This window comes from Tachysurus vachellii, chromosome 9, assembly GCF_030014155.1.
Source record: "Tachysurus vachellii isolate PV-2020 chromosome 9, HZAU_Pvac_v1, whole genome shotgun sequence".
Lineage (NCBI taxonomy): Eukaryota > Metazoa > Chordata > Actinopteri > Siluriformes > Bagridae > Tachysurus > Tachysurus vachellii.
In genome coordinates this window covers 17,139,830-17,154,360 of record NC_083468.1, presented here as the reverse complement: position 1 = coordinate 17,154,360, position 14,531 = coordinate 17,139,830, and the positions used below count along the sequence as shown (strand labels likewise).

Below are 14,531 nucleotides of genomic sequence, written 5' to 3'. Positions count from 1 at the left end.
GTGTGTGGAGTTTGCACTCTCGGGGGTTTCCTCCGGGTACTCTGGTTTCCTCCCCCGGTCCAAAGACATGCATGGTAGGTTGATTGGCATCTCTGGAAAAATTGTCCCTAGTGTGTGAGTGAATGAGTGTGTGTGCCCTGGCCCTGCGATGGGTTGGCACTCCGTCCAGGGTGAATCCTGCCTTGATGCCCGATGACGCCTGAGATAGGCACAGGCTCCCCGTGACCCGAGGTAGTTCGGATAAGCGGTAGAAGATGAATGAATGAATGAATGAATGAATGAACCAGTGAAGTGATATTTTGTTTTACAGTTAACATATGAACGGCCGTGTTGACAGGATGCCATATGCTGAACTTGGGATTGAGGACACCTTCCAAATCAAGGGGGTATTTTCTGTATTTTTGTATAGTCAGAGTTCAGAAATTCAGCGATAAAAATGTATTCAATCACAACATTAGAGTCTGCTGTACTCACTTTAAATATTGCTGCATTCAAGTCATGTTTGACCTGAATGCTAGTACACTGCTGGAATTATAACTCTGGACCTTGTATTTTACTATGAGTCCTGATTTTCTTAGAAGGGGAATGAAAATAACAAAAAGTCAACTTTGCCATTAATAGAGATATGATGTCTAAAGACAGGATGATTTAAGAGATACTTTTTTCTTTTCAGTAAGGCTGCTTGAATTGAAGTAAAAACTTGTAGTAATGAATTGCAGGTTAATAAATTTGCTACTCTACTCTTTTAATTCTTTATTATTTTTTATTTATATTTTTTTTAATTTATTTTCTTTTATTTAATTTCATTGGATTGTATTTTTAATTTTTAAGTCCCTCTTTTGATCATATTCTATTTGATTATATTTTTTGTTACTCCACTATATTTTAACCTTTTTTCTGTCTATTTTATTTGATTTCATTGTATTGTATTCAATTTTTTACATTTTTAAATCCCTCTTTTTGCTCATGTTCTATTTGATTATATTTTTATAATACGGACAAAGGCATTTTACTACATTTTACAATACATGTTTTATTTCAACATTGTACACTTGTACATACAGATAACAGTCGATATTTCTATATTTACATAGTCTATCTGCTGCATAGTTTCATTTTTATACTATGTTTTGATTTATGTGTTTTGATTTTTTTTTTTTACTTAATTTACATTTTTTACATAGTTTATTATTTTTTTTCTGTACTTGTTGAGCATTTACTGTGGACAGCAAAGAAAATTTCATTGCACTGGGAAACTTGTTTCCTTACTGTGCATATGACAATAAAAGCTTTAAATCTTAAAAAAAAATTAAATTTGAATAAAAATCCTTGCCTTTAATGATACAAATAGTTGAATTTTTATTTTTTATATATAAAAAAAATATTGTAAATAACCAGACTTCTGAGGTAAACCTGGAGGTAAAGTTTACCACAAAAATCATAACAAACAATTCCTATACACAAAACAGCTTGTCGGCTGTTTTTTCTATTTATAATACCTTAGTATATGTATTAACATTAAAAAACAACCTGTTAATGCTGATGTACACAACGCGTTCACACTAAGGGAGGTGTGTGTGTGTGTGTGCTTGTCTCGGTGAGCATAGCACTGAAAGGAGGTATAATTTGTTGCATACCTGGCAACCCTCTCTGTGCCGCTCCTCTGTGCGGGTGACTGAATGAGTCTCTACACATTTATGACAGAAACAGAAACAGGAATTATGGCTCCCAAGAACAGCTAAAGCTATCTGGGGTTTTCTGTATAAGCGAGTTTCCAGAGACAGAAGAAACGTATTATGTCTGTCAATCGACCACGTTCGAAAACTGATTGGTTTCCTATATAATATAAGATACGTTGCTTTTGTTGTATTTACGACTGGTGTCGTTTAGAGCACCGTGCTAACGGTAAGCAGTCCGTTAGCCGCAGTGATACACTTCCTGTATGAGTCGGGTTTAGGCCGCAGTCACTCACTGAGCTTCTGCCTGCTTCTTATCCGGTAAGTGACGCGTTTTGTTCCGATACAACTTCTGGTTCGTCTTTACTGCTCCGTCTTTACTGCTCGTTTCCTTTTTGTTTCAAATGATTGTAGAGATTTGGTAGAACTTACTAACCGTAAATTTAACGTATATGTTAAAGAAGGTGGCTAAGCGGCTAGTTTGTTAGCTTTAGATACAGTGAGATACAGTTAGCACTCGAGCTAGTAGTAGTCATTGTTATTCATAGCTTAAGGTGGAGCGTCTGGTTTACACGCAGACGTATAGCACACTGAGTTAGCTTTGTGTTAGCTGACCTCTTATGCAGTTTGTGTACATCTTATCTCGTTGTTGTCACACTTAAAAACTTTTAAACGCGAGCATAAATAAGTCTCATCTGTGGTGTTGGAAAGATCAACAGAAAGTCAGTCTGATCACGAACTGTGACACTAACAAACACTCTAAGAGCAGAAGACTGTTTTATTTATCCCGTGTTTGGGTGTATTACTGATGACTACTATTATACTACTCACACGTTTGTTGTTCTAAATAACAAATACAAATACAAAGACACACAAAGTGTCTTTCAATAGTATTTATTGTCTTTGTTGTGGATGTATCTGGAGTACTATATGGTGGGGCAGGTTGAACTCGTTTCCAGCTTTCTCAGTTCTACACTATAATTAGTGCTGTTTTTTCTTTTCTTTCCACAGGATTGAAGCGCTCACTGCTGTATGATGCTTGTTGTATGCAGCTCTGACTCTGTGGCTTCGTTCTACTCGGGTACTGATGGTCTGCAGTAGCACGATGATAGACGTCCCTACGCAGCCTGTCCCGAGGCACCTCCCCAAGTGATATGATAATAGGCACCTGAATTGCATTCTGTGCCAGCAGGAGCCTTGCACGGGTTCTGCAACTGACTGCCGAACAGCTGTGATCTGTCCAGTTGTGGCGCAGTCTTGTGGGTCACAGAGCCATGGGAAACAGTTGTGTGTGCAGAGAGGACAGTGACGTGGAGGAGGGAGTGCCGCCTCGGAGGCAGCTTGGACGGGTGGAGAACTCTGAGCCCCTTGAGGCTAGGGGCAGTCGGCCACGAGACCCAGTTCGACCACCCAGACGAGGTCGCGGCCCTCACGAGCCACGCCGGAAAAAGCAGAACGTTGACGGTCTGGTGCTGGATACACTGGCTGTTATCAGGACACTTGTTGACAAGTGAGAAAAGTTTAGTTTTTCTACAGGAAGTGAAAATGTGCTGATTAAATTAGCATTGTGAAACCTGAAGAATGAGCTTATATTAGCTGTTGTGCAGTCTCAGGTTGCAGATGAGGCTTCTACAATGCAAAAAAAATTCTAAATAACAACTATTTCTAAAATTAATGTAGGCTGTGGCACAGATTATCTCGTATAATTTACCACAAGTTTAAATAATATGTTTCAAATCATATTGCTAATGCAATGTAAAATATTCTAACTATGTTTATAGGAAAGTTTTTTCTGTATCATTCATCATCTCATGTATGTTGGGATACATTTTTCTTTGCTTCTGAACCAGTCTGAAAAAACAGAATTATATGCTTATTCTCAAGAGGTAGTGCCTGTATATTAGAGCTTTCTGTGATAATTCCAAAAAGCAGCTTTCAGTTCCTCAGCTCAAAGAGCAGTACAGTACACTCAGTGTTATCTTTAAACATTATTTATTATTCATTTATTCGCACAGACTTTCTTTTCATTTTAATTTATTGCCAAAGACTAGACAGTGATTCACCATGAGCTGCCCTTTATGTTTGCTGTAATGCACTGGCAGCTTGTCAGCACATTATTCCCTCTATGTATATTTTCTCACCTTTTCACTTGGACAGCCTACACAGATATCCACATGCCTACGCTGATGTGGTGAACATTCACTGCAAATGAATTTATTTTGGTTTGGGATTAGAGATTTCAGTTTAGGCCACTATCAAATTAGATGTTTGTGCTATTAGAAATGCTTTTGTGCTACCATAAAGCATTTCTGTACATAAGAGAATGTGTACATGGTTTTATTTGAAATGTACACAGACACAGATGCTTTTCTGTCTTCAGTGATCACAGTGTGATCCGGACAAGTGGCTGTGATATTTAGTGGCCGCGAATTAGCAACCTCAGCCCTCACATCCTTATTATTCTAGCATTGAGCAGAGTCACTATGTCTAAAAGCCATAGGGAATTTGCCTCCTTGCTCGTTCTTCCTCTTCCTATCAGCTGCTCTTTTAGCTCATTTTCTTGCCAAGATGCTGGCACTAAGATAAAACCTTCACTTACAGAGTTCTCTGATTTATGGGATGGATAACACCCCAGCTGATATTAAACAATGCTGAGCAGTTGTGCTCCTTTCTCATCTTGGTGTCTTGTGAGGTGGGGCTTGTGTCTCAGAGGGTTTCCCCTGAGAGGAGCTCCTCTGTCACCCCACAGATTTACCATTCCAGGAGCAATCAGGGGGATGAATGGGGAAATCCTTTCTCTCTCTCCTTCACAATCTGTCCATCATTCTCCTTCATGTACACTTATTGCAGTATTAGGATTTAATGTTTTGTTCCCAGCTAAGAATGAATAGGATGTTCTAGGTAGATGTTTACCGTGGATGACAGTTCAAAGAACGACTTATTATTATTGTTGTTGTTGTTGTTGTTGTTGTTATTGATTTTTGTAAATAAGAGAAGGACTTGTATGATTTTATTGAAATGTACATAGACTGACGCTTTTCTGTCTTCAGTGTGAAACGGACAACAGACTGTGATATTTAGAGGCTGTGAATAAGCAACCTCAGCCCTCACTTCTTCATCTTATTTGGTTCCCTTGGCATCACTTTAATAAATGATTTATGTTTATTATTGTTATTGATCGTGTATTTCTGATTAATTTATATTCCATGTTTTTTTTTCCTGTTTCAGTGACCAGGAGCCTCCTTACTCCATGATAACATTGCATGAGATGGCTGAAACCGGTAAGTAAGAAATCCAGTGTCGCACCACTTTCCCCCCATCACTTACCCACCTACACACACTTTCAGGGCTTTGTTTGGTGTGATCTATTTATTTGCGAACTGTATCCATGCTGTGTTTTGTCCATTCACTGATTAAATAATTATTATGTAACTCAAAACTGTTTAGCTCTAACTGATGCTACTGTAATCATGGCAAAACTAGATTTACTGTAGTTGCTGAAGATGATTTGTGACTCACCAGCACTTAGAATTCCATTAGGCTGCTGATTTTAAACTATAGTTCCAATGTTTATATATCCTGTGCTCTTTGTTATTATTGCTCACTATTTAGTTTGTAGTTGTTTTTTTAATTTTTTTTTTTATTTAATTTTTTTTTATCCCTGCCTTTATAAAGTAGTAGTTTATAAAGGCGATTTTATATGATTATTTTTGTAATTTATCTTGGCAATGACGTGTTCTTTGCTATGATGATTATGGAATACACTCAATGCTCTCTTGCTCTTTGTTGGGCTCACTATTTATCAGGTTTTAACTTAATAGTTAAATAGTTGATCTAATAGTGGAGCAGAATTTGGCAGGGTCCGAGATGCTCTTGACAACTGTGTCCTTTCTGTTCTTGCTTCTCCTTGTGTCCGGTTGTCAGGGATTCTGTTTACTTTATTTATGCTTGCATCTGTTGCATTGGGAGCTGACGTGATTTGGCTGTAGTGACGTAAGGCGTCTGGTCAGATTGGTGGAGGAGACAAGTGCAGCTTAAGCAGAACACGATAATGCTTCTTAAAGTCAGTTTGAGGCAATTGATGATGCTATAGGGAATCAGCAGGGAATGTGAAATTATGAGTGTAGTGTGCATTTAGAGGCAAAATGTGCTGTCAAAGCTTTAGCATGTGCAAATGCATTATTTTTATTTTTGTGGAAAAAATTTCATCTTTTGCCCTGGTCAGCATTCAAACAGTGGCATCAGGTGCCACAGTATCACAGTAGATGAGAGAGAGACAAAGCTAGTTTTAGTTAAGATGTGGACACTACAAAATGTATTTGCATTTTTTTATTCGTTGGTGTGCATGTGATAATTTTCTAGAACAGGAGGAAAGAAATTGTGCATGTAAACATACAGTAAGGTAGCTACTGTATACGTACAAGTTTCTACCTTAGGCAAATGATAATACAAAAATATTCGAGAGCAGCAGAGGTAAAGGTATAGACAGAGAGTGTTCCAGACAAGTCAGACAGATGAGGGACCAGTGACCTCCATCCACTCTTACCTAGAATAATTTGATAAGGCATTTCAATTCAACAACATTATAATTCTCCCAAGCTCCAATTGCTCCGGCTGGAACTTTAAATATAAACTTGTCATCATTTGACTGCTTCTTCTGTGGGCAGTTGAGCGTGGTGTCCATCCTAATAATTTCACTTTTAGAACAGAACATGTTGCTATGTTAATTAGCATAGTTGGTGCGAAAAGCAACTGAAGTGGAAGTGATTCAGCATTTAGCATCTGAATATCAGTATAATGATTCATATTTTATTTTTGGAAATAATGACACATCATTATCAGCCATTATGTAGGCTTACATGAACAATGTTAATTTTCTAGGCATGTCTTAGACAGAAGACAAACCTTTTTGTATTTGGGTGCATCATAAACTAAATTGTACCTTTGCAGATGACGGGTGGCTAGAGGTGGTGCAGTCTTTGATCCGAGTTATTCCTCTGGATGACCCCTTGGGTCCGGCTGTGATCACGCTGCTCCTGGACGAATGTCCTCTGCCCACCAAAGTGAGTATGAATGCTTATTAACACACCCATCAACACCACAAGTATCACTAGGCGGTAGGTAAAATGCATAATAAAGTCACGGTGCTCATTTCACAACACATGTCTATGACTTTTAATTACACTAACTATGCCACAGTAGCTATCCAGCTGATTTATTTATGGTAGTGACTTTCTTTTCTGTGAAGTCTCTCTCTCTCTCATGTTATTTCCTACAGTGGGCTGCTATTATATTTACTTTTTTTAATCTGTTTTCCACTTCACCAAAAAAAAAAAAGGAACAGAAATCAGTGGGACTTAGATAGGGTTCTAGATACGGAAACGTTTCCATTAACTTGGGGGAGCAGTCAGTTGTTGTTATCTTCAAAAGGAAAATAACGTTATAAGATCATTATCAGACAACTGTAATGTTTTTCCTGACATGAGCAAAAGGACAGTGAGTGTCTGTTTATTTATGTTGTTTGTTTAGGAAAAGACACTGTTCTTGGTTTGTATATTTTTCCGAGTATTGCTTTTGATGGCACATACATCACTTTTGTTTATACAGTTACAAAAGGTGCAAAAGGTGTCAATACTTGTGTGGTGACCCCTTAAATATGATCTCTTATGTAAGCACTGTTTTTAGCCTGCTGTAACAAGGTCCTTTGTGCAGGATGCTCTGCAGAAGCTGTCGGATATGTTGAGTCTGAGTGGCACTGTGGCTCGCCAGGATGCCCTCGTCCCTGCTAAGCACCGCAACACCACTGCAGTACTGGGCTGCCTCGCTGAGAAACTTGCTGGTAAACTGGTCTTATACATAAACACACACAAAAAGGTCCAAGCACGTATTGTGCATCTGTGTCTGGTATGTGACGATGCAATTTTTTAAATGTAAAAATACATGGGGGAAAAATGGCAGTAAATAATGTTCTAAATAGCCTTCTAAAAGGTCCATATCAGTTCCAATGAGTTTCGATTGGGGCTCATTATCTCCACATGACCATATATAAGCAGCTTCTTGATATTTTGGAAATTAGCAAGCTTAAGGAGGCTTGTATAGATCATGTTGCTGAAGTAGTCAGTCTGACTAATGATGTTGGAGGCATTGTTAGCTGATACCCTCACACTGGGAATGCAAGACCGTTCCATAGCAAAATGGACATAAGTGTAATCGATTTAATTTGTAATCCGATGCCAGTTCTCAAAATGTCTTTTACTCTTGCTGCAGTCAGAATTAAATCTTTAAATTCAGTTGTGATTATCCAGGTTTTAACCCACTATTACTTTGCTTGTGATTCAGACGCATGCAAAAGAGAAACAGTTCAGGTTTCAACACATTTCAGTTCAGGAGCTCATGTTTTCAGAACTATATACAGTTTAGTTGACATAATCGAAGGGTTTTTCCCAGACTACCAACGGAAATAGAGACTGAATTTGTATATCACTACCGATTGACTGGTGTCTCCTTTAAACCAGTACACCTCCCACCAATACATGTTCATACAGGACACATGATGTACATTCATTTTCTGTGCTGTTCACTGATGCTAAAACTACAGAGAAATAGCTGTGTTAGTTATTTGCTGGCTATGAAAATGAATACTGTAGTGTGCTTCAGAGACTGACTGTCTTCAGTGCTGACAGATCTGCCGAGTCCTTTAAATATGCACACACACACATACTCACAGTGCATGTACCCTGGGATTTGTGCCCTTGTCTTGCTGTCCACTGGTTCAAAGTCGAAAAAAGGTTTTTTTAATTTCACTTTGCTAGCTGAATGGTTCTTGGATAATCCCAGGTGATTTAGTTGGTATTCTTGTCTTGTAGGTCCTGCTAGCATTGCGCTCCTCAGCCCAGGAACCCTGGAGTATTTACTGGAGAGCCTGGTGAGAAGCAATTTTGATGACACACCATTTACAAATAGTGCCAATATGGTTCACAGGGCACTGACTTTAGAGGAGTTATTTGGTTCACCTGTGTGTTATGCTTTTTTTTGTTTTGTTTTGCTATGTTCATTTTATATCTTCAGAGTTCTGAGGCTCACCCTACTGTAATGCTGTTTGCTCTTATTGCTCTGGAGAAATTCTCCCAAACCAGTAAGTCTTTTTTTTTTTTCTCCCATTTTCTTTTCACAGCCTTTATCTGTGAAGAATTGCTATGGGTAATCGTTCTTGCATTTTCAGGTGAGAACAAACTGACTGTGTCAGAGTCATGTATCAGCAATCGTCTAGCAGTCCTGGAGTCCTGGGCAGATCACTTGGACTACCTTAAACGCCAAGTCGGCTTCTGCGCACAGTGGAGCCTGGACAACCTGTGTAAGTGCTCTAGCTTTCATTCAAGGGGCTTGGTGGTTAAAACTATGTGCACCAAAGTTTGCAGTTATTCACTTCATTTCTCAGTGACGTCACTGAACAACTTTAAACTGAGGTTTACATTTGTTTGTGGGAATTTAAACAATTAAAACTTGACCTAAGGGGGGAAAAAGGTCATATTTTGTATTTACAAGTCCCATCATGGGGGCACGGTGGCTTAGTGGTTAGCACGTTTGCCTCACACCTCCAGGGTCGGGGTTCGATTCCCGCCTCCACCTTGTGTGTGTGGAGTTTGCATGTTCTCCCCGTGCCTCAGGGGTTTCCTCCGGGTACTCCGGTTTCCTCCCCCGGTCCAAAGACATGCATGGTAGGTTGATTGGCATCTCTGGAAAATTGTCCCTAGTGTGTGATTGCGTGAGTGAATGAGTGTGTGTGTGTGTGCCCTGCGATGGGTTGGCACTCCGTCCAGGGTGTATCCTGCCTTGATGCCCAATGACGCCTGAGATAGGCACAGGCTCCCCGTGACCCGAGGTAGTTCGGATAAGCGGTAGAAAATGAATGAATGAATGAATGAATGAATGAAGTCCCATCATTTTGATCATCTTCTTGGTGAGTCACTGACAGGCCCTTTTCTGCATGATTCATTTTGTTTTTCCTTCAGTCATGAGCAAATTTTTATACTGAATCAGACTTCAGTATGCTGCTTTTATTTATTATTTACTCTGATGATCCAGGTTGCACAGTCTTTGGTTAGTGTTGAAAAACAACAGCAAAAAATCTTCTGAGAAAAATGACGCCCCCATATAACCCAGTATACACATAAATAAGCTAAAATTAACCGACAGCCTGTTTTTTAATCAAATGACATATTACCGTAAATGTAACATATTAACCGTCCATTTTTTAAAAAGTTAGTGATTACGTTTCTTCTTACTTTATAGATCTTACATTTAATTTCACTGTTATTTATTTACACAATGACATTTTTAGGCCACCAGTAAACATAAAATATATCAGAGAAGTGATGGACTAAAAGTGACTAAAAATTAAATTGATTTCAGGGTGTACAGTGCAGAATGTAGACCTGTGAAAGAACAGCAGTCTGATACATAACATAACCAAATAGTTTTGTCTGTTGTCGTAGTTCTAAAAGAGGGTCGACATTTCACTTATGAGAAGGTCAATCTGAACAACATCAACGCCATGCTTAACAGCAATGATGTCAGTGAATATCTTAAGATCTCTCCCAGTGGACTGGAGGTGAGCAATAAGCAAGAAGTGATTCCTTTAATTAAGCTTCCTGAAATTCTCAAACGTTCATGACTGTTCACATTTCCCTCAGGCACGATGCGACGCATCATCATTTGAGAGTGTGCGCTGTACATTCTGTGTGGACTCTGGCGTTTGGTACTATGAGGTCACGGTGATCACTTCGGGTGTCATGCAGATCGGCTGGGCCACCAAGGATAGCAAGTTCCTCAACCATGTATGTTCCCGTCTAATTCAACCTTAAGATATTTTTGTAGAAGCCAGATTAGATTCTGATTTGGATTTTCAACAGTGAATACGATCCAGATTAATGCTTACTTTTTTTTTTGTCGCCGTGTTAGTCAGGAGATTTAACTGCTGTTGATATTTTGCCTGTAATTTACCGTGTCCGTGTGTGTTACAGGAGGGCTATGGGATTGGAGATGATGAGTACTCTTGTGCATATGACGGCTGCAGGCAGCTGATTTGGTACAATGCACGTAGTAAACCACACTCCCACCCCTGCTGGAAAGAAGGTCAGTATGTCACAACCTCTTCAGATAATATTACTAGGAAAGCGTACATGATAAACTATAATATTGCACATTTTCCCAGTTGAACTGCAGTATTTAACAAACAGCTGAGCAGTTCAGAATGTAGTTGTCAGTGCCATTGTTCAGGTTTTACTCAACAGTTAATGCTATATTGCTGGTGAGAAAATGAAATGACTGACTAGGTCCATCAGTAGTGTTCGCCACTTTAAAAGCCTTTTGAAGAGGAGATAACATGTTTTTGTTCTGCAGGTGATGCCATAGGATTTTTACTGGACCTCAGCAAGAAGCAGATGATTTTCTATCTGAATGGACACCAACTTCCTCCTGAAAAGCAGGTGTTCTCCTCTGCCATGTAAGTAAAGCAGTCTTCTGTTTAATCTTTACTTCAAAAGAAAGCAAAGGTCAGCATACACTCTGCTGTCTGAATATATTAATGAAGGAGTGCTGTGTACATACTGTGTTTTTGTGTTTTGTTGATTCCCTCTGTGTCTTTCTTCTTCTTCAGTTCTGGCTTCTTTGCAGCAGCCAGTTTCATGTCCTACCAACAATGTGAGTTCAACTTTGGTGCCAAGCCATTCCGCTACCCCCCATCTGTAAAGTTCAGCACCTTTAATGAATTTGCCTCTCTTGCATCTGATGAGAAGATAATCCTGCCCAGGTACATTTAGCTGTCTAATGCCGTTTGCATTTTGAGGCTGTTATATAGAAAGTAGGTTACAGCCACACACATCTCGTATTACTCCTTCAATAAGATTGTCTGTCTTTTTTTTTCCCCCCATTAACTTTGTCTCAGACACAGACGCCTAGCCCTTTTAAGGCAGGTGAGCATCAGAGACAACTGCTGTACCCTCTGCTGTGACCAAATGGCAGATACAGAGCTGAGACCATGTACACACAGGTACAGAGCAAATGACTGTAGAGATATAGCTTTTGGGTTAAGGGCATAGAATTGTTTGAAATCTGTATACACTAGGGCTGCAACAAACGATTATTTTGATAATCGATTAATCTAACGATTATTAGAACGATTAATCGACTAATCATCGATTATTGTCAATGTCATTGACGACTAATCAGTACGTTTTGAACGATTATTCAGCTTTTTCAATTAGTTAAAACATTGAGATACATATTCTAACTATTATGTAAAAAAAGAAAATCACTTCAGCTTTTGAAATGGTTGTTTTAATGAACTTTGAGCCAACTAAACAGGTCATTCTCTTTTTAAGCACTGTTTAAATATTCTGTTATCTTTTAATTAAAAAAAGATTTTACACAAATGAAAAAAAGCTGCATTACAGACAAAAACAAAATATATATATATATGTTTGAATGTAAACATCTTGGCAGCAGTATTAAGAGCTTCATTTGTAAAACAAGTGTTCAGTTTAATGAAAAGCAGTATGTAACAGTGTCCTTTCTGCACTGGCCTTTTTTGGATTTTCAAATAAGTGCTGAATTAAAATGAAGAAAGGTATAGGCATATCAACATGTTCACGTGACAAGCTTGCTCTTTTTTTGTGAGCAAATGTTTCCTGCAGCAGAGTTCACAACGCAAGTTCTGCCTTGCATGTATTGCACACAACTGCATTTTTGGTTGGAAGTTTTTGTAAAACTTTCCCACACCTTGCTTGTTCGCATTCGCTTGCACTCCGTCATAATTTGCGCTTCTTTTAAAAGTTCTCTTCTACCGCATTTGTTAGGGCTGCATTACACTCTAGCGCTACAGCGCCGTAGCGGTCAAATCGCGATATTGCAGGCCCCTTACATTAGGACACGTGAGAACAAACGACTACTCGACAACAAAGATATCTGTCGACAATTTTTTTTTAATGTCGACTAATCGTTTCAGCCCTAGTATACACACATTACTGGCCACCTTCTAGTTGACCCTGTTGACCCTTTGTTGACCCTCTGTTGACCCTTTTTAGATTCACCAGCTATATTGGTGCCATATTTATTACAATTTTTGTACAATCTGTCTAACCCATTTCCATGTAAAGCTTGGCTCATCAAACGCCAGACTGTTTTCCAGATCCAATCCCAGATAAATATATAAAAGGACAAATAGTTCAGTGACCCTAGTGTTCCAAACATCAGCCAGAACAGCGTCTGTAGCAGATCCTTTGCTTCTACTCATCAGATAACATTAATGTCAATTATTTATCTGAAGGAGTTCAGGGGCAAAGGTTCCATGGCCGTAGCCATTGGTTCAGAAAGATATTTATAGATTTTTGACGGCTCATTTAATAATAAAGTGTTCACGGTCAAATGATAAAAGTAGTGTTTATTCTCCCTGGTTTAAATTCAAAACAGACACCTCCACTTTTTTCCTCTGACACAAAATATAAGCACTTCAACTGGTTTTATTTTTTGTTCGCACTAATTATCAATGGAGTCAAGAATTAAAATGTAACTTTTGTCCACATTCAGGCATGATAGTTGCTTGTCCAAACATTTGTAAGCAATACATGGGATCTAACTGGACCTATACAAATTTTGTGTTTAATACCTTTGGTTTAATTGTGTATATTGATCATTGTGTCATTGTAGCTATGGTAAACACTTCCTAAAGCAAATCTTTTACAACAATGTCTTGACTGTTTACTGTCTTGAAAAACCAAAATGATTCTTTTTTCTCCATAGTGGGATTTGTATGGAGTGTGCCTTACAGCTTGATACGTGCCCACTATGTCGTCAGGACATTCAGACACGAGTCAGACTCATTTCACATGTGTCCTGACATCAACTCATAAAGACAAGACACGGACACTCCCCCTAGCTTCCATCCCATCCAAGTTCTGTTCCAGAGATCCAGGCTGACCGATAGAATCACAAGGGTGTTTCAGGGTGGGATGCTACAGCTCAAAAGGCTGTGAAGAAGGAGAGCTTGAGGCTTTCCCCTGCAGAGAGAAGAAGAAATGAAGAAATATGTGGACTCTAAGATGGTCACTCCCAGTCAGTGAGGAAAGGTTTCTCCGAAGGTCAAAGCATCAGTTCCAGGAACACGACAAGTAATGCATGTCTAGTTGTACATGCATTCTGTACACAAGAATCTGCCTCGGACTCCCCTCCTATGGGCACTAATTAAAGGTGCCTACATATCTGTGTTTCAGATGTATTGTATGTATCTGTGACTCTTATGTTTAAACCACACAGACCACAGTTCCTTAACCTCCCCTTCCGGTTGATGCAACTCCCAGAGACACAGAGAGAACGTAATATTTTCTGGGAACGTTTGCTCTGTTTTTGTTGTACTTGAAACAATTGTAGGATGAGTCCCTTGCATTATCAATGGGATGGAATTCTTAATGAATGGAGAAGCTGTGATGATTTTAAGTTGGATTATGCACATTTTTATTGTATACAACGAATATACAATTTGGTATCAAAAGCAAAACTATTCAAAAACTGCAAAGATTAATCTTTGACTTGCAACCACACAAATTCAGGGTGCAGTGCTGTTCAGCAGTTGGATCAACAATTCATGCAGACATTTGCCTTGTTTACTTTTGTTGTGTAAGGAAGATGCACATATTTCTGTCATAGACATGGAGAGTACAATTTTAACATTGAGAAGCAGTTAATGAGGCTGAAATCACATGAGCTCCCAAAGATTGCAAAGGACTGAATTCAGAATATTTCTATTTCTGACCTGTAATGTTTGTAATAAACGTCTGATTTACGTGTTGCATAATTGGT

At 38.9% G+C, this 14,531-nt stretch overlaps 1 protein-coding gene across 1 annotated transcript; it reads left to right on the top strand.

Annotated features, from left to right (window-relative positions):
- The first annotated feature begins 1,664 nt into the window (after window positions 1–1,664).
- On the top strand, window positions 1,665–14,526 carry rspry1 (ring finger and SPRY domain containing 1). Its single transcript, XM_060877989.1, has 15 exons — window positions 1,665–1,997; window positions 2,688–3,186; window positions 4,905–4,957; window positions 6,627–6,739; window positions 7,389–7,515; window positions 8,543–8,601; window positions 8,745–8,811; window positions 8,899–9,030; window positions 10,172–10,287; window positions 10,370–10,513; window positions 10,700–10,811; window positions 11,079–11,181; window positions 11,335–11,487; window positions 11,623–11,727; window positions 13,476–14,526. Exons 2-15 carry the CDS (start codon window positions 2,951–2,953, stop codon window positions 13,570–13,572), a joined length of 1,617 nt encoding a protein of 538 aa, XP_060733972.1. The 5' UTR covers window positions 1,665–1,997; window positions 2,688–2,950; the 3' UTR covers window positions 13,573–14,526.
- The last annotated feature ends 5 nt before the right edge of the window (window positions 14,527–14,531 follow it).

Excerpts from the sequence above, each read along its gene's own strand:
- rspry1 (XM_060877989.1), top strand. The coding sequence starts at position 2,951 with ATGGGAAACAGTTGTGTGTGCAGAGAGGACAGTGACGTGGAGGAGGGA. Across the intron at positions 3,187-4,904 it reads ATCAGGACACTTGTTGACAA|TGACCAGGAGCCTCCTTACT; the intron begins GTGAGAAAAGTT and ends TTCCTGTTTCAG. Across the intron at positions 4,958-6,626 it reads GCATGAGATGGCTGAAACCG|ATGACGGGTGGCTAGAGGTG; the intron begins GTAAGTAAGAAA and ends GTACCTTTGCAG.